This window comes from Endocarpon pusillum (genome assembly GCF_000464535.1).
Source record: "Endocarpon pusillum Z07020 unplaced genomic scaffold scaffold2714, whole genome shotgun sequence".
Lineage (NCBI taxonomy): Eukaryota > Fungi > Ascomycota > Eurotiomycetes > Verrucariales > Verrucariaceae > Endocarpon > Endocarpon pusillum.
The window spans coordinates 81,958-107,873 of record NW_006916228.1 but is presented as its reverse complement, the minus strand read 5'-3'; the positions used below and the strand labels follow the sequence as shown (position 1 = coordinate 107,873).

General features: G+C 49.5%; 9 protein-coding genes across 9 annotated transcripts; 7 read left to right on the top strand and 2 right to left on the bottom strand.

Annotated features, from left to right (window-relative positions):
* Nucleotides 1-395: 395 nt before the first annotated feature.
* Nucleotides 396-965, top strand: EPUS_06056 (uncharacterized protein; the record flags this gene model as incomplete). Its single annotated transcript, XM_007803745.1, has 1 exon — nucleotides 396-965. The coding sequence occupies one exon, from the start codon at nucleotides 396-398 to the stop codon at nucleotides 963-965; it is 570 nt and encodes a 189-aa protein (XP_007801936.1).
* Nucleotides 966-4,162: 3,197 nt separating this feature from the next.
* On the top strand, nucleotides 4,163-4,948 carry EPUS_06055 (uncharacterized protein; the record flags this gene model as incomplete). The annotated part of the gene is made up of 1 exon (XM_007803744.1): nucleotides 4,163-4,948. One exon carries the CDS (start codon nucleotides 4,163-4,165, stop codon nucleotides 4,946-4,948), a length of 786 nt encoding a protein of 261 aa, XP_007801935.1.
* A 2,375-nt stretch (nucleotides 4,949-7,323) lies between these two features.
* EPUS_06054 (uncharacterized protein) lies at nucleotides 7,324-8,820 on the top strand (the record flags this gene model as incomplete). Its single annotated transcript, XM_007803743.1, has 1 exon — nucleotides 7,324-8,820. The coding sequence occupies one exon, from the start codon at nucleotides 7,324-7,326 to the stop codon at nucleotides 8,818-8,820; it is 1,497 nt and encodes a 498-aa protein (XP_007801934.1).
* A 484-nt stretch (nucleotides 8,821-9,304) lies between these two features.
* On the top strand, nucleotides 9,305-11,641 carry EPUS_06053 (uncharacterized protein; the record flags this gene model as incomplete). The annotated part of the gene is made up of 1 exon (XM_007803742.1): nucleotides 9,305-11,641. One exon carries the CDS (start codon nucleotides 9,305-9,307, stop codon nucleotides 11,639-11,641), a length of 2,337 nt encoding a protein of 778 aa, XP_007801933.1.
* A 280-nt stretch (nucleotides 11,642-11,921) lies between these two features.
* On the bottom strand, nucleotides 11,922-13,972 carry EPUS_06052 (Nucleolar GTP-binding protein 1; the record flags this gene model as incomplete). Its single annotated transcript, XM_007803741.1, has 2 exons — nucleotides 11,922-13,786; nucleotides 13,843-13,972. 2 exons carry the CDS (start codon nucleotides 13,970-13,972, stop codon nucleotides 11,922-11,924), a joined length of 1,995 nt encoding a protein of 664 aa, XP_007801932.1.
* Nucleotides 13,973-14,551: 579 nt separating this feature from the next.
* Nucleotides 14,552-16,348, bottom strand: EPUS_06051 (uncharacterized protein; the record flags this gene model as incomplete). Its single annotated transcript, XM_007803740.1, has 2 exons — nucleotides 14,552-15,966; nucleotides 16,105-16,348. The coding sequence occupies 2 exons, from the start codon at nucleotides 16,346-16,348 to the stop codon at nucleotides 14,552-14,554; spliced, it is 1,659 nt and encodes a 552-aa protein (XP_007801931.1).
* Nucleotides 16,349-17,024: 676 nt separating this feature from the next.
* EPUS_06050 (Betaine aldehyde dehydrogenase) lies at nucleotides 17,025-18,566 on the top strand (the record flags this gene model as incomplete). The annotated part of the gene is made up of 2 exons (XM_007803739.1): nucleotides 17,025-17,497; nucleotides 17,549-18,566. The coding sequence occupies 2 exons, from the start codon at nucleotides 17,025-17,027 to the stop codon at nucleotides 18,564-18,566; spliced, it is 1,491 nt and encodes a 496-aa protein (XP_007801930.1).
* A 627-nt stretch (nucleotides 18,567-19,193) lies between these two features.
* Nucleotides 19,194-22,153, top strand: EPUS_06049 (uncharacterized protein; the record flags this gene model as incomplete). The annotated part of the gene is made up of 4 exons (XM_007803738.1): nucleotides 19,194-19,240; nucleotides 19,296-19,414; nucleotides 19,477-21,998; nucleotides 22,046-22,153. The coding sequence occupies 4 exons, from the start codon at nucleotides 19,194-19,196 to the stop codon at nucleotides 22,151-22,153; spliced, it is 2,796 nt and encodes a 931-aa protein (XP_007801929.1).
* A 1,206-nt stretch (nucleotides 22,154-23,359) lies between these two features.
* Nucleotides 23,360-25,279, top strand: EPUS_06048 (uncharacterized protein; the record flags this gene model as incomplete). Its single annotated transcript, XM_007803737.1, has 2 exons — nucleotides 23,360-23,541; nucleotides 23,599-25,279. 2 exons carry the CDS (start codon nucleotides 23,360-23,362, stop codon nucleotides 25,277-25,279), a joined length of 1,863 nt encoding a protein of 620 aa, XP_007801928.1.
* Between the last annotated feature and the right edge of the window lie 637 nt (nucleotides 25,280-25,916).

Sequence of the window (25,916 nt, the reverse complement as noted above, 5' to 3'; positions counted from 1 at the left end):
AGAGATCCGTCTGTGCATGCTCGAGGCTTCCTGAATGATTGGAGCACCAGATGGTGGTGCTCCTGTAACTGTGATCCTCTGTTCACTGACATGTTTACTGAAGCAGTAAATCACAGTACTACAAGCATGTCATGCATGTCATGCACGCCAGGTAGGTACTTACAACTCAGTCTTGCACACTTCTTTCCATCCGATCAAACAAGTTTCAGCTATCAACCCTTGCCTTATCACTTTTCTAGCACGATGAAATTGCCTTCACATATCACGAAATTTACTACCAGTACGGAGTATACTTATGCGTAACAATAATACTCTTCTACATAGAAATTTTCTGACAGGCGGCGAACGAGGCAAGATTCTATCCCCCAAAATCTTCTAGCTATCGATCGCAACTCATGCTAGATGAGATCATCGATCTTAAAGGCAAGATCTTTTGTCGTGAATTTATCGATGTCCAGCTAAATGGAGGCTACCAACTTGATTCCTTTGCGCGACCAGCTACATATGCGGAAAACCTTAGATCCCACAATCGTCTCTTGATTCACTCAGGGGTGACCTCGTACTTACCTTCCGTGACGAGCTCGAGGCCCGATATTTATCCTGCTGTTCTACCATACCTCGGACCCTCAGGATATATCAAGATTGCGGAAGAGGGTGCAGAGAGCTTTGCGGCACATGTTGAAGGATCCTTCCTTTCCTCTGAAAGAAGTGGAATCCAGAATCTCGATGTACTTCTCAAAGCCAACTCCTTCGGTGTTCTTGAGGCTTGTTGTGGTGTGGAGAACCTCAACATCGGGCTCAACATCAAAAGGATCGCGGCGGCTCCTGAGTTGAGCAACATGATGTTCCTCATCCCCGAGCTGAAATCAAGGAATACAGTCTTCTCGATTGGGCAGACTGATCTCCACGCCAGAGGGCCAGGAAGCAATCGAGGCCGACGCCACTATGGTAACTCACATGTCTAATGCAGTGCGGCCATTTGGTCATCGTGATCCAGGAATTTGAGTCTTCAACCCCAAACTCAAGTCAAACTTTGAGTTAAGTTTCAAGTGATGAAAGCAGACTGAGACGCAGCTTCAACCAGGCCATTCTTTGGACTGATTGTGGGTGGCGTTCTTCTGCGCTCATCTTCTGTCAAGATCGCTTACCAGGTCTATCCGGACAGAGCTATTCTAGTGACTGATGCGAGGAGATTGGTAGAATATCCGGACGGGACATATGAATGGACGAATTGAGATCGCATCGTCAAAACTAGAAAGTTTTGAGGCTTAAGTCAAACGGCAGGATCGCCGGCAGTGCAGTCTTAATGATCGAGTGCGTGAAGAAAATCTGCAGATTCACTGGTTGCACTGTTGGCGAAGCACTAGCTTGTGTAACTGGTCACCCCCAAAAGATGCTCGGGAAAGAGAAGGGAAAAGGGGTAGTGAAAGAGAATATGGATGCCGACCTTGTTATCTCGATACAGATCATGAGAGCAGGCGTGTGATAGATCAAGCCTGGAAAGTTGGCAAGGTGTATGGGTAAGCCGCGCACCGGAAAACGATCGTTTGCTTATGCACCCTACATTTCGCAGCCTGGGAATAGTATTTTATGCTTACAAAGATGTTGCGAAGGATTTGGGCTCTCCGTCCAGAGACTTAGATCAAAGATATAGGTATAGGAATTGGAGACCTCGTGTCTGTCAATTGATTGAACAGCTGCATTTTTATAAGAACAGGTATACATATCAAACGTCTCTCTCTATATCTGGTCAACCTAATTGAGATCACTCTCAGAATATCTCAAATTAGCAAACGTAAAAATTGACATGTTCTCACTTTATTCAAGCACCTCGCCATCTATATTTGTGATCCTCGCTCGCTCCACCAAATTTGATCAGAAGGTCCGATATCATCTAAAGAATCGGACTGATGTAGGTGCAGTCCCGGGTATAATCCAAACATATGTGGAGGCTCTTGAAGAGAGGTGACTGAGGTTACCAACTGCTCTATTAGCTGTCACTCTAGACGAGGCTATGCCCAGAAGAGCATATCATGATGTGATATGAGGTCGAGCACTATTAGCCCGAGACAGCAAAAGGAAGGAAACATGGAGTAAAATGTGCTCTTTCCTGTTCTGGGATATGAGGTGCACATGTGTTGAACTTGGACTAACCGCCTCGAGAATACCTACCGCCGCGGTTGCTTGGATCGATCACCCAATTAAGTAAGGTAGACTTGTGACTTGCAACCACCTTGACAGGATGTGATGAGATCCGGCATCATGCATGGAGACTCTCAGTTGTCTGCCTTTGATCAAGCAGATATCTGTAAGAGGTAGTACTTAGTTGCTCTTCAAACTCTAACTTAATTGTGCTCTAGTACTACTTACCAGGAGAAGGGGTAGCTAAAGATTTACGCTAAGTGCCATTAGTAGAAATGACAGTCATTCCGTCAAATGACCACCATACTAGTATAATAAAAGAAGCATATTTTGACCATATTATAATCATATTTTTAGTAAAATACGTTGTAAATAGTAAGATTTTATTAGATTATAGACGACTAAGCTGCATATCTTTGTACTCTCTAAGTAACATCACGGTAAGGCTTAATCTAAGCGCACTTTGATGGCTCCCCTAGCATTATTTTAAGAGGGCCTCTTCCTGCTAAGTAGTTAGTACTACTAAAGCAAGTGGATGCCAAGCTTGGATTGATATCAAGGCATGCGTAGACGAGAGGGAAAGTATAGACGAGTGACATCGAAATCTTACCACTACCAACCAAAACTGTGATTTGCACTCTCCTTCATGACTCCTGCTGGTAAATAATGCAACAGCATTTCAGCTGGACTTCAGACCTCGTGGCAAGCAAGCCTGAAGCTCTGATACTGAATCCTCTCTTGTATAAGTGCTGATATGTTTGCAATCTCTCAGCCACCAGATAGATGTGCATTTGGTTTTCCCTTTGAAAGCCACCCAGACACCATGATCCTGACACCAGTTTCTTCACAACTAGGTGTAATGCCTCGGGCGCGAAGACAAGTAACATGAGCAGCAGGATATCGAAATGCTCCGTTAGATGGTATTTCCACACTCCATGTGTCACTCTGTCACGTGTGCAGATGGCCAGTCTTCTCCCTAATGCTGGTACCACTCGAGGGCTGCACCTGTGCGCGAGGGCTTTTACCTGGAAGGAATATGGGTACCAGCTTCTTGCCTAGATGATTAGCAGCTGCCATGCAATTCTTCCAAACCAGTGAAAGTGCCCTTGCCCGCATTCCTTTGCTGCAATACGCTGCAACACTGTCCTTTTGAGCAGTACAAGACAAGAAAACAGCCAACACTTCTCAAAAATAGGAAGATATCGATAACTGGCTGTTTGAAGCTGCAAATGATGTCTTCCATTGTACCATCCTGTCCAACTTATCACAGAACATATGGGGGAGTTACGCTTTCTGGCAGGTCATGCGTGGCCAGATCCGTGCTGTTGGTCACATCTCTTGTCTCTCCAGTGATGCTCTGAGACTGCAGTCAATGGTACTTTGGGTCCCATGTCTATTGGTTCGTGGCAGCCGGTCATGTTGAGTTGATATATTAACTTCTGGTCTTTCGATATTGGATCGGCTGTTCCTGTCAACAGAAGTATGGTGCCAGATTCCCAGGCACCGTCGGATCATTGATGGAAACTGTCATCTGGAGCATTGCAGAGCGGTCAAAAGCTTGAAGTGGAGATTGCAATGCATATCAGGCATGCGTAGAAGCACGGAAGTCAGCCAGATCACATCAGAGTCTCGGTCGAGTGCAGCTAACTGAGGTGGCAATTATTTTCTTGTTGCTAACATTCTGGACCAGCGAATTTTAGAGGAAAACCTGTGTTTGCAGAACTTTCAGATCACCTTCGCTTCAAATTAGAGGCTATCCAATCAACAACCCACTAGTGCTTGATTGTCTAAAAGTCAACAGAATCTTTGCAGGACGATCCCATTGTTCTACGACATCTTTGGCCATAAAACCATTGAAATAAATCTTGCCATAGCGCTGTGAGAGCTTCAGGGTCGATAATACCCATCCAGCGTTCTTTCGAACCAGTACCCTCGACTCGGTTATACCTGTGACAAAGTTACGGTAAGGATAACGATTTCACCAATACAAGAAACCCTTCGAGCGCTGATATCGTCCTAGATGGCCAACAACGCCCCAGTCCCACCTGTCAATGCAGTCATCGTCATCGCCATCCGCATACCAAATGCTACTACCGCGTTCAACCCGGCTGTGAACTCAATCTACAGTACACCTCTCCACGGTAGCTGTGAGCAAACATACAAGCGCACCAATTTGCTGTTTGTCGTTGGAGTGGTTCCTAACAATCAACAAATCCGCAATATTCCTGAAAATCCAATATCCACCACGACTGGGGACTGGCACTCCCCTGGCGGCAGTGCTCTCTCTACCAATGAGATGACCTTCAATGTCGATAAACGTTTGTCAACCGTGAAATGCCGCTGCTTCAAAAATCTTCGGGGAATTGTCAGTTCAATTGTCCAGCAGATGGGTGGCGCCGCTGTGTTCACAGCTGCAACGCCAGCGCAAAACATTACCATCTTCCGCCAATTCTACCAACAAGACCCATACAATGTCACTCGCGCCATGCTTCACGGTGCCGGAGCAAAGGACATCAACCTTGACGCAATTTTCAACTCGCAGCACGTGAACCAGACTCCGATTGGTCAGAACTCTGGCTTTGATCAGGTTGTAGTGCTTCGACAATGGTTTGAGTTCTTCTTCGAGGAATCTTGCACAATTGTTGGACAACACTATATCTGGGGACCTACCCCTAATCCCTTTGGTCCTCATGAAGCGAGATTGGCTCTTCAGGCACTTCGTGGTCAGTTTCTAGCTGCCAACAACAACCCCCAAAACAACAACCCACCTGTTCACATTCTTGATCCGAGGAATATGCCGGTGTAGCAAGTATTATTCTTTCGCAGCTGGCGAGACTCTGGTACCTAAAGCTTCGATCATCACCTGGCGCTGATCATGTGAATTATGAAGTTGCATGCTGGCCACTCGTATGCAAAGCATCATATTCATAACCCTGCTTCATCCTCAAGCACGCCAAGCATCCCAGTTCATTAGACTTGGTGACCGTCCGCGCCAAACCAATCACATCACCAACAGCAGTGTGCGAAGCATTCCTCCCTTCAACTTTCAGCATCTCAAAGGCTACCAGAGGCAGGACATTACTTTTTGGGCTGTTATGGAACGACATTGTCAACCCATCCTTCGACCTCATTATCCCTTTCTCTGATGCACCTCATGTATTGGTATCACCAAGCACAACAACAATTCAGATCATGCTTGTGTGAAAAGAAATCAAAGCAGAGGCCTACTATTTCTCTGCTCCAGATTTTTGTCGTGCCTCTAGATTAGTTGCTTTCTGTACTTAATTCAACAGCACATCAACAATAACGAAGCAACCCGTCTACAAATCTACGTGAATAAAATGTAAGTTCTTTTGTCCAGACATGTTAGGTGTTCGTAGTGGAACTTGTTCTTTTAAATTTCATTATTGTATTAATCTTATTGCTCACGCTGCAAGATGAATCAAACGCTACTACGGAATTGGAACCTTGTATGCTTGCCAATAGACCTACAGGATCTACGAACTTGAATATTGTAGGTCCACAAATTCAGGTTGTGATGGAAAAAGAAGAACCCGGTTGGCTTGCCGCCTCTCGTGTCAGTCATCATAGTACATTAGTAGCCCTTTCCTTGCACCTACGTGGAATGCCGTCCACTTCCAGGAAAAAGCTGTTAGATTGAACAAGCTGTATGAAACCTTTGCGCTAATGCTTCCCTTGACACTTTCCAATGGACTAGATAACCTTCCGTAGCTTTCTTGGGTAGCAGTTTTCTGCAAGGTAAGACTCGTGTAATGCTGGGTTGGCAAGAGCCGGAATGTAGCCCGAGCAGAATTATTACGAAGCGGACCGTGCTCTGATATGGTATTTGGGAAGTCTGATTCGAGTGCAACCTAGATAGTCAACTTATGATATCATCAAACAATGTTCACAACACCCATACGTTGGGTAGGTTAGAAGTAGACGCAGAACGCCAACACAGGGGACCCAGGATGCAGTACTCTAGCCAACAAAGTCACCGCCAACAAGATCAAGGAGGTAATGTTTCAGCGAAGCCAACAACTATGATATAGTGGAACATCGCACCGAAGGATGAAAGTAAGACCCAGCCAGGTGGGTGCAGGTTGGAAATTCTCCTCCAGCTGATGCAGACGGTCGGATCAAGGAGCGAGAGGTGCTACCAACACGATTGGAGCTAAAGCGTTCAGATAGGCTCCATATGTAAGAAAATGTATAATGGCAAACGATGTCGAGCTCCAAGTGGCAAACATAGACGACGTTGCATCCATAAGAACGAACGGCATCCTTTTCATCAACGAACGCCGCCGCACGCGTAACTACTGGGGGCAACGCCGATCGCCGGCCAAGCAAGAGCTGGGGCCAGAATCCCCGTAGTTACTATGTAGTTACGAACCTTGGGAACCACTGGTCCTTGCGTACGACTCTTGGAGATCGGAGAACACTCTGTAGGCTTACAGTAGCTGGAGTAGTGCAGCTGGACAGGGCACTCCATACCCCGTGCAACCTACCGGTGCTGTACGACCGCTCATTTTGCGGGTGAGAAGGCCAGTGCTGCGATGCCCGAGGCATCATCGCCGTAGAACACGTCCGGTACGGTATATCCTATGGAACTCGATCAGTATAAGGCCCCCAGACGTGTGTTGCTTAGCAGAGTAGTAAAAGGATGTATGGCTGAAAGGCAGGATTCGGGGGTAAGATCGTTGGCAAATCTACTACGTACTACATGTTGCCCTTTGGGAAGGTAGCAAGGGTGACAAATCGCCCCATAGGTGACGCTACTCTGGACAGAGTACCCGCCCCTGGTGTAACGCTGTCTTTTAGCCTCCTTTGTTTGAGAACGCTCCACGTCTTAGACCCCCAACCCGGCTCTGGTAACAACCGATGGACTGTCAGTTTCTTTGCCATTGGGGCTGCAAATTGGTCACATCCATACGAAACATGCTGCCGCAGCGTTTGCAACAAGTCACTCTCCACCCACTGGTCACGCATCCACCATCCACCAGGTTCCATATGGATGACCAGCTTAAGACTCATGTTTCCCACATTGGCTTTGTCTAGGATGCCTCTTCGTATCACAAAGATCTCCTAATATGTATAGGGACTGCTTTTCCGCTTGAGCATCTCTTCTTCCCTCAATTCATACTTCAATTCTTTCAGAGCATCCTCGCCGCGATTGACACAATGTTGCTATACCCTTCGCTTGTACAGAAAGCCTCCATTTCACCTCACACGCCTCGTCACGATGTCCTCAGGTCCAACCAACCCTCTCTCGACAACCTAGGGCAAGAAGTGGTTGAACTCTTCACAGCACCAATCACTCCATGGCGCATGTCACGAATGTCGGGCAAGTTACAACGACGCTATCTAGAGAAGCTACACTGCAGCACCGAATGTATGCTACCATCATTCAATCATACACTACCTACAGGTCAGGAAGCCGGTACATACCTAGTGCTGGACGTGGGGGGGTCGACCTTGCGTATAGCATTGGTAGAGCTATGCGGAAAGTCTTACAAAACTAAAAGGCTCAGGATAATACAGATGACTGTTTCGCCGATCGACGATGTGGTCAGGCGGTTACCAGGAGCATCCTTTTTTGATTGGATCGCCGAGAAGATCGCAGACATGCTGGCAGGTCGTTCTGAGCACAATGGCCATGATGTGGAACCTCTGCCGGTTGGTCTGTCATGGAGCTTCCCAGTCGAGCCAACCTCCCCCTCTGGTGGTAACATTCAAGGCATGGGCAAAGGCTTCTGCTGCGCCCAAGCTACCCTTGGTCACGACCTAGGAGGGCTGATCACTGCAGCCTGCCGAAGTCAGGGGCTGAATATTCGCATTGACGCGCTCGTCAACGACTCGTGCGCCACGCTCCTTTCACGTGCATATGTGGAGCCCTCTACGACTATGTCCCTGATCCTGGGTACAGGTACAAATATGGCTGTTCACCTTCCAGTTTCCTGCCTTGGTGCATCCAAGCTCCAGCACCGTGATTCGACATGGCTGTCGCAGGCAGAAAGGGTTACCATCAACACCGAAATATCCATGTTTGGCAAAGACATCCTGCCTAAGACTCGATGGGACGATCTCCTCAATCGGAGTCATGACCTGCCAGACTTTCAGCCACTGGAATACTTGACCACTGGCCGCTACCTGGGAGAGATACTACGTCTTGTCATTATTGAAGCCGTGGAGACAGCTGGCCTGTTCAAAGGCCGTTTTCCATCCTCCCTAATGGGAAAGTATTCGCTGGATACCGCAGTGTTAGCCGTCGTTGAGGGTGACAGCTCGCGCGACCTTAAGAAATCAAGCGCCTATCTACAAGGAATTCTGTGTCTGGACTCGCCTCCTACAGCTACAGAAATGACATTCCTTCGTGTGGCTGCCCAGTCGATCTCGAAGAGAGCAGCCGCCTACATTGCAGTTGCAATCCACGCACTCTGGGCTGTGGAGAGGAAGGTCGGTGCAACAGGAAGCTCCAAAACGACCATTGCTTGTAATGGCACTGTGATTGAAAAATATCCTGGGTTTAGATCGCGGTGTGAAAGCTACATCTCCGACATCATCAAGTATGATGCTGAGGGAGGACAGGCTGATTCAGAGGTCTATCTGGAGATGGCTGATGACGCTGCTATACTGGGTGCTGCTGTTGCTGTGGCTATCGGGGAGAGCCGGCGTTGAAGGTGGACAGTGGAGTCAACGCGTAGACAATGGCACCTGGCGAGGTGTCTTTTGGGTGGCATCTAGTAGCCTTTTCTAGATGGCATCGGACCAGTGGCTCACGCCGCCTGAAAATGAAAATGAAAACGGAGAAGGTTGTCTGGCCTGGCAGTTCTGCTCTTTTTTTCTTCCTGCCATCTGTGCTTCCTTAGTACAATTACCACAGTTCACAATGATACGTCATGCGTCAGCTTTCGTGGACCAAGACCTGCTATACTTGATATGCGCTAGTGTACGGCTCTTGGAATAAGCTTAAACGCCATTACTACGTACTAGTAGTACGTGTAGTAGTACGTGGTACGTATGCTAGTAGTTAGCGTCATTGTTCAGGTCAGCATCGAGTCTTCGAGAACAATGATCGTTCAAGTAGACCGTCCTCAGAGGCGGTCTTGATGTATCACCATGCCTTCCCGTGGTCTTCTCGAGCATATCAAGTCTTTTCTAGATGGCTGCAATGGCAACCACCGAAGATTCCCTGAAATGGTCCGCCCAATATCAGGTTGCGCGCTCGGATCGCACGGCGAAATTGCAAGGCGACAAAATCACACTGCCACAGTCTGCCCTTGAAGCCCTTCTTGCTGCTGCACCAGTCGTATCCATTGGCAAGGACTCCTCGACGCCATACACGTTGACCTTTGACCCTTTCAATCCTTACACCTTTGCTGCAGAACGCGAAGCGCGACAGCAGCTCAGTGACCGGCAGCAGCAGCTTCCTCACCCACTGACTTTCCGGCTCGTGAACCCGCAGAACGGTCGTATCGTATATGCTGGCATACGGGAGTTCTCCGCAGAAGAGAATCAGATAGGGTTGAGCGGAGTGCTTCAAGATGCACTTGGGCTGGGAAGCGGGTCTTCAGCTGTGACACGAGAACAGACACCAAATGGAGACGTTGAGATGGGTGGGAGTGACATTTCAACACCACAGGTTATCACTGTTCATGCAAAGCAGTTGCCGAAGGGCACTTATGTCCGATTGAGACCGCTCGAGGCTGGCTACGACCCGGAAGATTGGAAATCGCTATTGGAAAGATATCTACGAGACAATTTCACAACCCTGACCAACGGCGAGATCTTGTCCATCCGGTCTGGACGGCGTGAAAAGTATCAGTTTTTGGTCGACAAGCTTGAGCCGGATGGAGAAGGAATCTGCATCGTGGACACTGATCTTGAGGTGGATATCGAGGCATTGAACGAGGAACAAGCGCGAGAGACCTTAAGCAGAAAGCTGGCAAAAGGCCAACATGCTCCTGGCACAACAGAAGGAAGCTCTGCAGGAGGCGCCTTAATCATTGGCGACCAACAAACCGGCCAAGTTCTTGCTGGAGAATATGTGGATTACGAGCTCAAAATGTGGCCCAGGGATGGTCAGGGGATCGACTTTGATCTTGAAGTGGGCCTGGATGAGGCAGAGTTGGACCTCTTCGTCAGCCCATTCTCGTTGAGACAGAGAGCAAAGCCGAGGGACGATGAGCACGTCTTTGGAGATTTCAGTAGTCGTTCTTCCAAACGCATCCGCCTGTCAGCTACCAATGTTGAGCTTGAAGACGCTGAAACACTTTACGTCTCTATCCATGCCTATAGCGAGAGTACAGAGCAAGATAAATCTTTACCACCAATACCTTTCGTTCTTCGCGCCATAGCGGCCAATTCTGAAATTTCAGACAGCGACAGCATCGACAACACCGCCGGCACTCCCTCCGTAGACGAATTAATCTGCAAAAACTGCCAGCAAACCATCCCCAAGCGCACCCTTCCCCTCCACGAAGCCTTCTGCTACCGCAACAATATCTCCTGCCGCAAGTGCAACCAAGTTTTCCTCAAGAACTCTCCCGCTTGGAAAACGCACTGGCACTGCCCGCACGATGCCTCCCACGGCAACACCCCGCTCTCTCAACGCAAACACAACTCGATCTACCACCCTCCAACCCCTTACCCATGCCCCGGCTGCTCCTCCTTCGACGCCCCAACACTCCCTTCGCTGGCCCACCACCGCGTCACCCTCTGCCCAACCAAAGAGATCCTCTGCCAATTCTGCCACCTCGTCGTCCCCCAGCAAGGCCCCGATGACCCCTCCTTCACAGATCCGGAGGTCCTAATGTCAGGTCTAACACCGCACGAACTAGCCGACGGCGCACGAACCACCGAATGCCACCTCTGCAACAAGATTGTCAGACTACGCGACATGAAAACCCACCTCATGATCCACGATCGAGACCGCATCTCCCGCCCCAAGCCGCGCATCTGCCGTAACGCACTCTGCGGCAGAACCGTCAAGACAACCAAAGGAAGACACGTCGTCCAGCAGCTCGGCCTCTGCGATGAGTGTTTCGGCCCCCTGTACGTCACCTCCTACGACCCGGAGGGCAAGGCTCTGAAGAGACGCGTGGAGAGGAGAATGCTCCAGCAGCTCATGGCCGGCTGCGGGAAGACGTGGTGTCGGAACGCCGAGTTCTGCCGCACAGCCCGCAGCAACATCAGCGGCGAAGATAGGGGCCTGAGTGCCAAGGAGGCCCTGCCGCTCGTTAAGCCCGTCATCGATCACCTGGATAGTGGGGATTCGTTGTTCTTCTGTGTGGATGAGGCGAGTCAGTGCAGACGCGAGATTGCGAGGCTGTTGGCGGAGACGGAGACGGACGCGGAGTATGAGCCGGAGTGGTGGGTTAGGGCGCTGGAGGAGGTCAGGGCTGGCACGGGTTCGGAGGCCGAGCTGGAGGAGAAGGTGGTGAGGGCGAGGGAGTGGCTGGGTAAGAATGCGCCGCGGAGGGGGGAGGTGGTCAAATAGGAAATCGAACGAATAGATCATGATTTTGTTGGGTGGGAGTTGATAGAGAAATTTGATAGAATGTCATGCATAATTCGCTAGAGCTACCACTTTGAGCGATCGTATCGATTCAGTCCGTCGTCGTCTATTCCACGACTAACAGCGCAAAAGCCATCGCACATTTTGCTATGATCATGTCTCGTCACGGATATTTCCGTCCCTCCCCCCTCTCTGACGCCCATAACACCACCCCAAAAACACTGGTACCTCACGCACCCCCATCCACATGCCATCTCTATATCTACCGATGACTCGCCTTCCCAATCCCCCTCTTGCCCGAAAACAAATGCTTCGGCAACGCGCTGGTGGTATGGCGATCCGCCTCACCCTGTCTGGCCATGCGGTTCATCTTCCTCTGACTGAGCTTGGCCATTCGCTGCGTCTTCTCCCTTTTGGCCGGGTCCGTGATGCCCGTCTGGCCCTTCATTTGCAGTCCGTCCGTGAGGCGGTTCGTTTTGGGGGCTCGGGACAATGAACGCAAACGAGCGGAGGGCGTGTCGATGTCCATCGCGTCGACACTGTCACCGTTGGTTGTTGGGTGGGCGGGTGCATTGCGGATTTGGGCGCGTGCCCGAGCTGCGGGGCCAGAGGCATCGAGTCCGATGGAGGACATGTGTTTCTCCATTTGTGCTACGGTTCGGGCTTTCTTTGCTCGCGGGATGACGGCGCGGTTTTTGAGTGATTTTCGCATCTTGGCGTCGTTCATCATCAAGGCTCTCTTCTGCCGTATCAGGTCGGCTTTGGTTCTCAAGTCGGCTTGTTCTTCGTCTTCCATGCTATCGCTTTCGTCGTAGTATCCTTCCGCTTCTAGCCGTTCTTCTTCGGCTTCGAGCTCAGTGAGCTTGGTCTCGATGTCTGGATCCACGAAGTCTGCTACGTTTCTGCCTCCGAAGAACTCGGGTACCTTGTCGTGATTCCAAGATGGGTCTTCCAGGTCATACTTCTCTTTTAGGTCGACATTGTATACACCTGCACCACCGTTTTCTTCTTCAATATCGCGGGCTAATCTGCGGCGATCAGGGTCGTCTTTGTCATATTTCTTCAAACCACCATTCTTAACAGCATCGGGAATGTAGGTTTCACGTACAATGCCACCCAGTGGCTGAGCGACATGGATTCGTGCCAGGAGATCACCGAGTCGACCCGTTGGTGTCGATGCATCAGCTGGCTGTGATGCTTGTGCAGACTTCAACTTCGAGGCCACACGATCAGCGATTAGCCGATCGCATGCTGCGTTTTTTACTTCTTGAATACCTTCAGAGGTGATGCAGGATAGTTGCAGGAGTTCGGTATTCGAATTTGATGTTACAAGGTCCTGGAGTTGTTTTTGCACTTCTGGCTCAAGGTCTTCCGGTTTGGTGACATCGATCTTGTTGATCACGATAAAAACAAGTTTGTTAGCAAACAACGGTCTGATAGACTGAAAAAGCTGAATTTGTGCCTGAACAGAGTAGCCACACTGCTCGCTGAGATCCATGAAATAAAGAATAGCAGAGCGCAAGTGTGCAATCGCAGTGATCGATTGCATCTCGATTGTGTTCATTTCTTCTAACGGATGGTCGAGTATACCGGGAGTATCAATCGCTTGGAAGCGCAGGTATTTGTAATCGAAATGTCCAACAAACAAGCTCTTTGTTGTAAAAGCGTAGGGTTGAACGTCGACGTCTGCTCTTGTGATAGATTTGAGGAAGGATGATTTGCCGACATTGGGATAGCCGCATATCAGAAGAGTTCTCGTGTTCGGATCAATGCTCGGTAGACGTCCCAAATGTTGTCGTACTTGCTCCAGGTATACCAATGCTTCACGTAGTCTTCTGCAAATTGTAGCCATACGGCCCAGAGCGGCCCGCTTGAGAGATTTGCATTGAAAGAGTGATTGCGCATACTTCAGCAGTCGGACATAATCTCTCGATACTGTTTCGATCAGCCTCTTGGCTGTCGCGACTTGTCCTAGAGCAATCTTGAAATGGTCGGCATCGTAAAGGGTGTTTAGAAGGTCTTTGTGGAAGGGGTGTATATCTTGGAGCCGGGGGAAGCCATCGAGTATGGCTTGGAATTTCTCGCAAAAGGTCTCCGAGGTGTATTTGACCTTTCGAGTGTAGAAACCTGCAAATGTTACATCAGTAAGTTCTTTGACTGCGCAGTTCACAAAGGTTACAAACTTCGAATCCGAGTGATTTTGAAGCCTGATCTTATCTGAGTGGGGAGCCTGCGCTGCGTCCGCGACAGAACGATATCAATAAATTCCTGGCTCGTTGGTACGGGCTGAATCTCCTTCCAGGTCGTCTTCATCTTTGCGTACACCTGAAGAGGCGGATCAGTCTGCAAGACCTTGTTGTCTAGATGCTGTGGTAAATCATGAACTTCTCTGGTCGAAAAATGTTTTGCGTCTAGGGAAGCTTTTCGCGGCTATGCCAAGACGCTACATTCAGCTGGAAAGTCTAAGCGGCAGAGGAAGCCTCCAACCACTGCGATGGACCAATTGGTCCTCCATACTTAATGAAGCTTCCATTATCCAAGTATCTCTAGAGAGGACTCCCTTTAGAAAACCAAGCAGCAATCTGGAATATAGAAACATAGACTAAGCTTAGGCCCTCTGCATAGTCGAGCTCTCACACTATGCCAGGCATACGTAGTAGAAATCTCAGTCCGTCAACTGTGGATCATTTTTGCTGACAAGACTCAAAAGTGATGCTTTTGGATTAGCGAGCATACCTCAGCTAACTTTCAATACATTGGTATCAGCTGGCATGACGATGTAGCCAGGTACATGTGTCTGTCCCAGCACCAAACGCCTCTCCTGGTGGCTTGCATATTTCCGCATTGCAGAATTTTCCATATGTCTGTCCGCCAGTTCGGTCAATTCTCACTTCACAACCTCGCCCTCTCCTCTCTCCTCCAGCCCGCCTCCTCTGCAATTATCTCTGCCGCCCTCTCGCCGATTCCCAGCACTGTCAGCATCGGGTTAATAGTCGGCATCAGCGGGAAGACGCCCGCATCAGCGATCCTCACGCCCTTCAACCCCCTCACCTTCAATCGCGAATCCACCACCGCCAACTCATCCTTTACCAGATTCCCCATCTTCGTCGTTCCTGCCGGATGATACACCGTATGAGCCACTCTCCGTGCATACTCCGAGATGTCCTCATCGCTCTGCACTTTCTGGCCCGGAGCGACCTCACGCTTGATCCAGTCCTTGAAAGGGGCTTGTTGGGCAACTTTGCGTGCAGCTTTGATGCCAAAGACGAAGGTGGCGGCGTCGTAGCCTTCGCGATCGGTGAAGTAGCGGAAATCGAGGGCTGGTTTTACACTGGGATCATTTGAGGTGAGGTAGAGGCGGCCTCTGGAGCGGGGACGCGGGATATTAGGAGTCATGCAGAAGGCATCTATGGGTTCATCATATCCAAGGCGGGTGGTGTTGAGGCAGAAGGGAATTTGGTAGCAATGCATCATCACGTCCGCAACTTGACCGTCAGGAACGCCTTGAGGATTGAAGGCGTTCGCGGTCGATGCGGCATCTGGAACTTCCCGGCGGAGGAAAATGCCGGCATCAGAATCCATGGTGGTCTGGTCGACAGGTACGGGTTTGTTGAGTTCCCAAATGATGATCGTTTCCGGGTGATCCATCAGGTTCTCGCCCACACCAGGAATGTCCCTGACAACCGGAATTTCTAGGTCTTTGAGTTGTTTTTTTGGGCCAAGTCCTGAGAGAAGCATGAGTCGTGGAGTGTCGACAGCCCCTGCACAGAGAATGGTTTCTTTTCTGGCTTTGAGGCTAAGGTTTGAGCCATCTTGCAAAACCACATCGAGACCACTAACTCTGTCTCCTGATACATTGATCTTGGAGACCCATGCATTTGTGAGCACGGTGAGATTTGGGCGCCTCTCATCGCCACGGAATATTGGGTGGAGGTAAGCGACGCTTGCACTTGATCTTCGACCATCATCTGGATTGTAACTGACTGAGAAGAAGCCGACGCCTTGACTTAGCTGTCCCTGTTGTTTGATCTCCTTGTTGAAGTCATGGATGACTGGAATATCCAAGGCCGAGCTGCAGGAATTGACCCAGTCCTTGCAGAGCTGGTTTCTGTGTCGACTGTGTACTGGCTGAACAGTATTGCGAAGTTTGTCAAGAACTCGCATGAAAGTCTTGAATGACCAGCCATCACAGCCAAGAGACTCCCAGAGCTTGCAGTCATATTCGAAGGGCCTAAATGATATTAGAGTGTTGTGGGATGAGCAGCCACCAAGAACTTTGGCTCTTGAATGGCGGATGTACGAATTACCTGAACAGTGTAAGCAGAGATAGCCGGGCGGCAGGAATGGTAAGCAAGAGAAAAAAACATGATCGATCAATACTACTGGTGCTCTGGGTATACAGCTCAGGATGATTGCATTGGGCTGAGATGACAAGGAGGTCCTACCCATTGGCTGCTCGATAGTACCGTAATCGTAGTCGAGCTCTCCACCGAGTAGGTTAAGCCAGTCCTTGAGGTAAAGCACACGATCGTCCATGTAGTCGCTTGGGCCAGCCTCTATCAACAAAATTTTCGCATGGGGCAAATACTCCGAGAGCCGACTTGCAATAACACAACCTGCAGTGCCGCCTCCAACAATGAGGTAGTCATAGCTGTCTGTATTGGAGGCAGACAGATGAGTTGTGGTCATGGTGAAGCTCAAAGGGTCAAGTCACACACTGAAATATGAAAGGAAGGATGAGCAAAAGGATGTTGAAATGTAGCCTTGTGCAATTTCAGCAGATATGTCAAGCCACTCCCCTACACATTGAGGGTTTGATGTAAACAAGGATCAAGCCGGCGGTAAGCATTTCAAACTTCGTAGACTTGCAGGTAGCCTCTTATACTATGGTAGTAAGTACTTGCCATGCCCCCAAGACTGGGCGCTTTGAAGTGTTCGGCAAACCATCACGAGACCGGGCAATAGTCGAGGGAATTTCGTTCATCCTTGGGGCTGTTGTTGGTGCCGAGCAGAATTTTCATTGGCTCACCCCTGCTTTCCAAGTGGATAACATTGACAGCAGGGATTAAAAGCTGAAAAACTTACTCACTCTTTGTTCACCCTGCATGAATCTTCACAAGACCAGATTGCTGATCTTTATGCGATGGGATTCTTTACTGCCGTTGTTCGGAGGTAGAACATTTTTTCTGGTGGCACGACAGTAAGCGAACCTGCGTTGGCGTGTAATGCTCCTGCCATGTCCCTGGCATGACTTGCAGCTTTTCATCTAGACACAGATTGTTTCCGGGCGGGGCATTGAGAAGCACATAACCAGTAGCGAGATCCTGCAACTGCTCGTCAAGGACAAAAGCTGAACATGTTGGATATGGCTTTCGATGCAAGACATGTCTATTATGATGGCAAAGTTCAGCAATCTCACGGTGATGTCTTTCGGACGATTGATCCCTCTACTGGCAATACCCTAGCAGACATACATTCAGCCAATCCCACCGATGTAGATGTCGCAATCTTCTCCGCATCAAAGGCCTTTCCATCATGGTCCTCTACTCCGCCAATGGCGAGGTCCCGGATCCTGCTTAAGGCAGTCAGTCTTCTCAGGGAACGAAATGACGAGATTGCCAAGCTCGAGACATCAGATACTGGGAAACCCTTCTCTGAAACAAGCACGGTAGATGTGGTCACTGGTGCTGACGTGGTCGAGTACTTCGCGGGACTGGTCGCAGGCGGAGGTCTGAACGGCGAGACCATTCAGCTGAGGGAAGACGCATGGGTATACACCAAGAAGGAACCTCTCGGTGTCTGTGCTGGTATTGGTGCTTGGAACTATCCAATCCAGATGTAGGTTGTTTTCTCTGTCTTCTATGTTCGTCGTTGACGTGGACAATCAAGAGCATTGTGGAAGTCAGCTCCTTGTCTGGCGGCAGGAAACACTATGGTGTATAAGCCGAGCGAGGTGACTCCATTGCATGCTCAAGTATTAGCCGAAATCTACACCGAGGCTGGACTACCACCGGGAGTCTTTAATGTTGTTTATGGCGCAGGAGATGTGGGAGGTTATCTGACATCACACCCGAGAATAGCTAAAGTCTCTTTTACCGGCCAAGTGGCAACAGGTAAGAAAGTGGCTGGCTCTGCTGCAGGCAACATGAAGTACGTGACCATGGAGCTCGGGGGCAAAAGTCCTATCATTGTCCTTCCAGACGCTGATATCGAAAATGCCGTCGATGGTGCAATGATGGCAAACTTCTTCAGCACAGGCCAAGTATGTACCAACGGCACCAGAGTCTTTGTCCCCGAACCAATGAAAAGTGCTTTTGAACAGAAACTGCTGGAGAAGATGCAGTACATTCGTGCGGGCAATCTCTCGAATGCAGAAACAAATTTTGGGCCTCTCGTTTCTCGAATGCACTATGAGAAGGTTATGGGCTATATTTCTCACGGTATCAAAGTGGACAAAGCTAAATTGCTCTATGGTGGTCTAGAAAAGCCTGAAGGGCTGCCCGAGGATCTCACCAATGGTTACTGGGTCCGGCCTACCATTTTCACGGATTGCACAGATTCCATGAAGATCATCAAAGAAGAGATCTTCGGTCCCGTGTTGAACATACTGACCTATAAGAACATCGAGGAAGCTGTTGAGCGAGCTAACAACACGGAGCTTGGACTAGCAGCCGGAGTCTTTGGCAGAGACCTCAACATGGCCCACAAGGTCGTATCCCGACTTGAAGCCGGTATCACCTGGATCAACACGTGGGGTGAGAGTCCAGCGGAGATGAGTGTAGGGGGTTGGAAGCAGAGCGGAGTAGGCGTGGAGAACGGCCGCCGAGGTATTGAAGCCTGGGTACGCAACAAATCGACTCTCGTTGACATGAGTGATACAATCCAGACGGTATTTGCCAAGCTTTGACCTCAAAGCTCTACTAAGTACTACTTAGTAATGTGCGGGCAAGAAGGAAAGAACAATATGCTGTATGCTTAGATGCCTGTTCAGACAGAGGGAATTTTTGGCTACAGCAGCAGACTTTGCTGGCGATGTATCAATGAGGGAGGCTCTGTCACTCCTGGGCCCTCGACGTCTGTCTTGCTGCAGTCACAGCAACACTACATTTCTGGCCAAGCTTATGACGAAAATGCTACACGCTACCCACTCCGTGTGACATTGTAGATATCTCGAAGACCACTGTACATGGTCATTGTCCGTACTACAGTGCCAGCAGCAGTGTGGCATCCACTGCAATGGTGTAGTATCTATGCAACTCTCTTGGCATGGCTCTCTAATTGGCAGGTCTCCCGAATGCAACCCTCCCTCCCTACTAGTTAGTACCACTATCCCAATCCTTCCGATCCTAATGTTACTACTCCTTTGCTGAGACACGCTCACGGTCCATACGACGTTGTAACGCCTTTAGTGCATCGTATTTGCCAATGGAACCTAATGGTATTCGCGGTAAAATGTATCCCAGTCGGACAATCCACCGCTAGTGTCTTGCTGAGGAATGGTGGCCCGGAGCCCTAGAACCAAGCCAGCAAAGCCATGGCTGTGGTGGACCGGCCTTCCCTATTACGGACCGACTTTGACAGGTCTGCCATAGCTCTCCAGTTTCCATGCTTTCCTTAATGCTGACCATTATATCAGGCAGATTGGCCAGCTTTTCATGGTGGGCTTTGATGGCACCACTGTCAATGACCAGATCAAATCGTTGATCGAGGACTATCATGTTGGCTCCGTTCTTCTTACAGCCCAAAACTTGAAATGTGCATATAATACGAACCATCACTCGTGGCATCGGGTTTGCTGATACTGTGTCCACCAACAGCGGCAGAACAAGCTACGCGGTTGGTCCTCGATCTGCAGAACATCGCGTACCAGGCAGGTCACGAGATTCCCCTCTCCATCGCTCTCGACCAGGAAAATGGAGGATTCAACAGTCTGTACGATGAGGTCCACATTCGACAATTCCCCAGCGCGATGGGCATGGCTGCTACACGCTCAACGAAATTGGCTAAAGAGGTCGCGAAAGCCACAGGGCAAGAGCTGTGTGCTGTCGGCGTGAACTGGATTCTTGGCCCTGTCCTGGACGTCCCGGCAAATGTCAGAAATCAATCCCTTGGGGTGCGGACGATAGGAGACGATCCGCAGGAGGTATCAAGGTATGGAGTTGAATTTCTCAAGGGCTATCATGAAGCTGGTCTGGCTACATGTGGAAAGCATCTCCCCTCGTACGGGGACCTTGAGGTTTTAGGCGCTCAGACAGACGTGCCGATCATTGCCCAATCGCTTCAGAAACTGAGTCAAACCGCTCTGAACCCTTTTCGGACCACAATTTCCCAAGGTCTAGATGCCGTGATGGTTTGTGGGCTTGCTACTATTCCGACCCAGGTGGATGTAGTGAATGCTTGTATTTCGGAACATATCGTGCAGGTCTTGTTACGTACTGATATGCATTTCCAAGGTGTCGTGCTCTCCGACTGGTCGGAGACGGACGCCCTCATACACGACTTCGGAGTTGAAAGCAGCATAGTCATGGCTTTTAGAGCAGGCTACGACGTTGTGTCCCTCTGCGGGTCCTTCACTGTCCAACAGGGAGCTATTAACTGTTTGAAATTGGGAGTGGAGAATGATACCGTAAATAGGCCCAGGATCGAGCAGTCTATGCAGAGAGTTCTTGACTTGAAGTTAAGATGCACCTCGTGGGAGAAAGCACTGAATCCAGGCGGTATCGACCATTTGATGCAGCTGCAGCCATCACATGCCAGTTTGTCATCGGCTGCGTATAACTCATCGATCACCGTGGTTCGAGATCAGAAAACATTTTTGCCACTTTCTACACGGTTGGACACAGAGCGAGAATTGCTCTTACTGACCCCGCTACTCAAACCTCTACCTTCGTCAGCGGCACATCAAAAGTTAAATGCAGCACCTGACGGTACAGCCTACGACCAGACCTCAGTGTGGGACAGCAGCTCATCTATCATGAGTGGGGAGCGGATTTTCCAAGAGCTTGGGCGAGCTATGTCGCGTCAGCGCAATGGCCGAGTTCTTCATACCTCGTATACCGCCAATGGTCTCAGACCAATACATGAAGATCTAATTGACCGCGCAGGTGCGGTTGTAGTAGTGACGGCAGATGCTGGTCGAAACCGTTATCAAAATGGATTTGCCAAACACGTTTCGACGATATGTCGGATGTCCTCAATCAGCAATGGAGACGGAACAGAAAAGCCGTTCATTGTGGTGTCCGTCAGCTCACCTTATGATTTTGCATTTGACCAGTCAATAGGGACCTACATTTGTACTTACGACTTCACAGAGATTGCTTTGCAGGCACTTGTAAGGATACTATTTGGCGAATTACAGCCTATTGGTGCTCTTCCTGCGTCGACCAAAAATGAACAGAAATTGCAACAGTCAACCCAGCAGCACTGGCTAGTAGAGAACTGGAATGAAGAAAGAGACTCTTATCCTCTGGAGCTTCTACTCGAGTCCGTGCGAGGTCAACACTCCTCTGATCCAGAATCGATACTGGCGGGTGTCTCGTCGAGGACCTTCCTTCTTCGCTGTGCCGATGTCGAGGAAGCACACTTCATTGTCCGCAATAGCAATACGAAAGAGCTTTATGGTTTTTGCTCGACCTATTATTTCATTTCTACCGCAGTTGGTGCGATTGGCTCGATCATTGTTGATCCCAATAAGAGGAAGCTGTCCATCGGCCGTTCACTTTACCACCGAGCAATGCGTATGTTAGCGCAGAAGAATGGCATCAAAAAGTACCAGTTAGGGACGCGAATACCTAATATTTTCCTGGGCATCCCAACTGTTGATACGGCCGAACATAGAAGGCTTAGACAATGGTTTGTCAACATGGGATGGAAAATTGCGAGCTCGCAAATGCGATTGAACATGATTTTACGCAACCTACCAACATGGAATCCACCGGACGGTCTGAGCCACACTCTGTCGAATCCGGACATCAAATTCGATCTTGTCTATGGAATGGGTTATGCTGAAGCTGTCCTTGATCATGTGAGAACGCACTCGACCACAGGTGTCTACGAGATCTACCAGCTGGCGCTGGCCGACAAAGCTTCGTGTGGCATCATCAGAGCCAAAAGACCTGAAGATGGCTCCATCTTAGCAAGCCTTGTTCTCTATAAGAGTGACTCAAAGTTGGCCGGGTTTGTTCCCGCACTTGGTGATAGCAAGGTGCTTGCCGGAGGCATATCATCACCAGTCATTTCGCCGTCAATCAGCGATCCTGCAAGCTTGATGCAAGGACTTCTCCTTCTCGGTATTCGCCAGATCAAAAAGCAGGGTGCGAACGCCATCGTCTTGGACTGTGTATGTGCCTTGTCCCTTATTGGGGACCAAGTTACTGACTGTGATAGATTGAGAGTGATAAAGCCGTGGGAAACCTGGTCGCCCTAGGGTTTAGCACCCTTCACACTTTTGAGGAAATTACTTGCGAAACCTCTACTTGGGCCATGATTTCCTAGGAGATCTACGCTGGATCTTTGAGACTTATACTTGCGTGATCACTCGAGCTATAGGGCACCATCCGTCTCTGTTGGTCGCTACCCATGATTAGAAAATATTGGATTGTCAATGTGACACGGTTTGAGCGAGGAGCTTGGAAAGCCGGGAGATGGTTCTGTCTAGGCACTGCTTGGTACTTTATTAGTAGATCTGCAAGTCAAAGATGTGTTATTAATCGTTTCTGAATATCTATACCACTTACTTGAGGAGACGGTTATACTACTGGTATGTAGACAAAGACGTGCTCCGTATGCTTGATGTTTATTTGCTCGAGACCTATGTAGTTCCTAAGTAAGCAGACTACTAATACTTAGCAGGAAGAGGCCCCCTTATAATGATGCTAGGGGAGCCATTAAAGTGCGCTTAGACTAAGCCTAACCGTAAGACTGCTACAGAGGTACAAGGATACGCAGCTTAGTCATCTGTTATCCAATGAAATCTTATTATCTACAACGTATTTTGCTGAAAATGTTGTCACAGTATGGTCAAAATATGCTTCTCTTGAGAGAATGACTGTCATTTCCAGGTAGCAAATACTAAGTCAAGCAGTACACTTGGCGCCAACAAGGCCCGGGCAGGATTCTCATCCCGTTCAGCTACGTGGCTCTTTGTTGCTCTTCAAGTTCTAGAAGCCATTCCGAAGTTCGCGCCAAGCTGACCTGTCTCATCTCTCGTCTCCCATCTCTCATCTTATCTCATCATTGATCTCTCCCCTCAATCCATTACCGAACGATATAACTAGCACTGCTACTAGCACCTCTACAAACACAGCTCACTTACTCATTACTCTTGCTCTCTCGGTCAGGCTTGCGGCCCGCTCCTAATCTTGACCTCTGGTGGCTGACCAGTGGTCATCAAGTTCTGTTTAGTGGGTCGGCCAGCCATCCACCATCCACCGGTCTACTCCGCATCCATCCACCTCCAGCTTCGCCAAGCTACTCCCAACCATTGCTTCCATTTCCAGACCAAACCTTGGCCATTGCATCACGTCGTCTCGGCCTTAAGCGGGAAGGAATTACAAGTCCCTATTCCACGGTCCATTCTTGCACTCAGATGCAACGTCTTCCGCTGTAGCGTTATTCCCCGAGGTGGAAACCAACGTTTAGCTTGGTCAGATGCGACAAGAGGCAGTTCAACACATGACCTCTCTCACTTACGACCGCGCAATGGACACGATGGATACGATGGATACGATGGACACGATGGACGGCTTTGACCCAATGGATATGTCCTACATGGGCAATTCAATGCCAGTCGGCCTCCTATCTCATACCGATTACCTACAGCCGAGCTCGGGGTTGGATATGCAGGACAGCTTGTCGAATTTCGACAACGAGATGTATCTGAGGTCAGGAGCCACCCGGGTCCGTTGGTGATCAATCCTTTTCTAACACTACTATCCTAGTGCCGAAGGCTTGACCTTTGCACCCTCGACCAGTATTGGGCACCCCATCCTCAAGCGCTTTTCAAGTTCGTTCGATGACGCTTTTGGTGACCCAAACACTTCCCAATTCGAACAGGGTTTGCCGGAACAGATGATACCGGAGAGTCCTTCGCTAGATCGAGAAAACAAGCTGTTGAGCTTCTCAATGCCAACCTACCATTTCACACTGCTAGACTCTTCTTTACGAAGGACGTCTTTGAACATGACCGCACAACTGCATGGCATGTTCTTCCTTGCCGAATCACAGTGGCCTACCAATCCTGATGCGATCCCGCCTCCGCCCGAGCTGACCTGTTATCGCCGCAATCTGTTTCAGATAACTGGAACAGTCACTCTGCCAAGGAACTTAAGGTACATCATGACTGACCATGGTGACCGGATACCTATATTTACCCAGGAACTAACCGTATCAGCTATTGAGTCGGTAGAAGGCAACCCTGTGAGGATCATTTCGGTTCCTTGGAAGAATGCCGCGGGCAGTGGAACAAATACAGAGGACAAAGTGGAGCGAGAGCCCCCTTCGATACCTCTAGAAACCATGAGTAGCTCGGACTTCGACACAGATTATGCCACCTTTCCCATCCAATGGAAAAGACTGCAATTCAGGATAGCAACGGCGAATAATGGTCGCAGGAAAGAGCTGCAACAACATTTTGTGATCAAGTTAAAGATTATGGCTACGCTATCCACGGGGGCCAGATATTCAATTGCTGAAGCACAGTCTGGAGCCATCATCGTTCGAGGACGAAGTCCTCGTAATTTCCAGTCACGAAAGGACCTTCCGCTTAGCACCAGTGCTGGGCTATCTCGGAAAGGTGTGGGCGCTGGAATGAGCCGGACCTCTACTGGTGACAGCGTACCACAAGCTTCGACATCGAAACCCGCTGTATCGCCTGATGAAGTAGCTCAAGTGGTCTTTCCCCAACAAGAAAGCCGTGACCTACAATCTACTACCGCCGAGCTGAACGAATGGACGCAAATGTCACATCCAACCATTCCTGAACCTCTACCCACACCAGACTACGCAAACTCTATGGGGCCACCTCAGCTTCCACCTTACACCAATTCCAGCCCACCCGAAGTCGCTTCAACGATATCTTTCACAAATCCTAACATATCCGTTTTGAACGCCCCCGTAAGCCTCTCATTCTCAAGCGACGACGAAATTAGCCCTGTCGCTCGTTCTGCGAGACCCTCATTACCACGAGCACCAACCTCCAACCCCTCGTCTTCTCTACCAAAATCGACCAAATCGCGCTCCGCCCCAATCCCCTCCCCACCTCCGCCGCCCCTACAAACCCCACCAAAACAGCGTCCGAAACTCAATTCGCAGAACACGTCATCTTCCTCCGCCAATAGCTTTAAACGGACCTCCAGCACTCAAGAAGCAAAAAGAATATCCACAGCCTCGTCAACAACAAGTCCAGTCCAAAACGATGGACCAGACGCAGCAGACACGCTGTATGAGTATTTCCCGCTAGGTCTGGATGATTGGATGCCACCCGTTGATGCAGTCTATCGGCCACATGTGCATCATCACCAACATACCAGTTCTATACAGAAAAATAGTATGTCGGCAGAGACGGGTTCGGCGACCTTGGGTAGGGCGAGAAGTAAGAGGTTGCTTGGCGCTGACGACTGAGTTTTGGATATGGGGATGAGAGGTGCTGCGACGGAATGTCGCAATGAGTGAAGGGGATCAAAATTTCGTACAAGTTACGGATGTGGATTTTTCTTTCAGCGATCTTTCAGCGACTTTTTGACTGATTGACACTTGGCTGGCAGTTTCTTGGGCTGAGTTGGGTTGGATCTGGACATGATTTCAATTGGGCTTCTGCAAAGGGAAAGCAAGAGAAGGAATAAATGATCGGGCAGGCGTGAAGCTGGTGTATGTACAATAACGACGTTGACGGTAATGACGACGACGGGTTTTCAAGTGCTGCAGCAAGCGATGAGGCGATCTTTTTTCTCTCTCGCATATTGCCGTGTGGTTCAGCGGGGCGGGTTCCCTCAATGGATAGTAAATAACTCGGCAACGCTCACGATGATGATAATGGTGGTGATGGAACGGTTTGTCCTGTGTATTCGAACCACGATTCGTTCCAGTCAGCAATGTTTGGTGATTGGGTTCTCGTCTGGTATTCGATATTCGATTTCTCGTGCCCTCTTTTTCTTCCCCCTTTTCCAACTCTGTCTCTCTCTCTCTCCCCCCATCCATATCCAAAACCCCTTTGAAACTCGCACTTCACTCAATTCGACCTCCTTAACCTTTTTTTTTT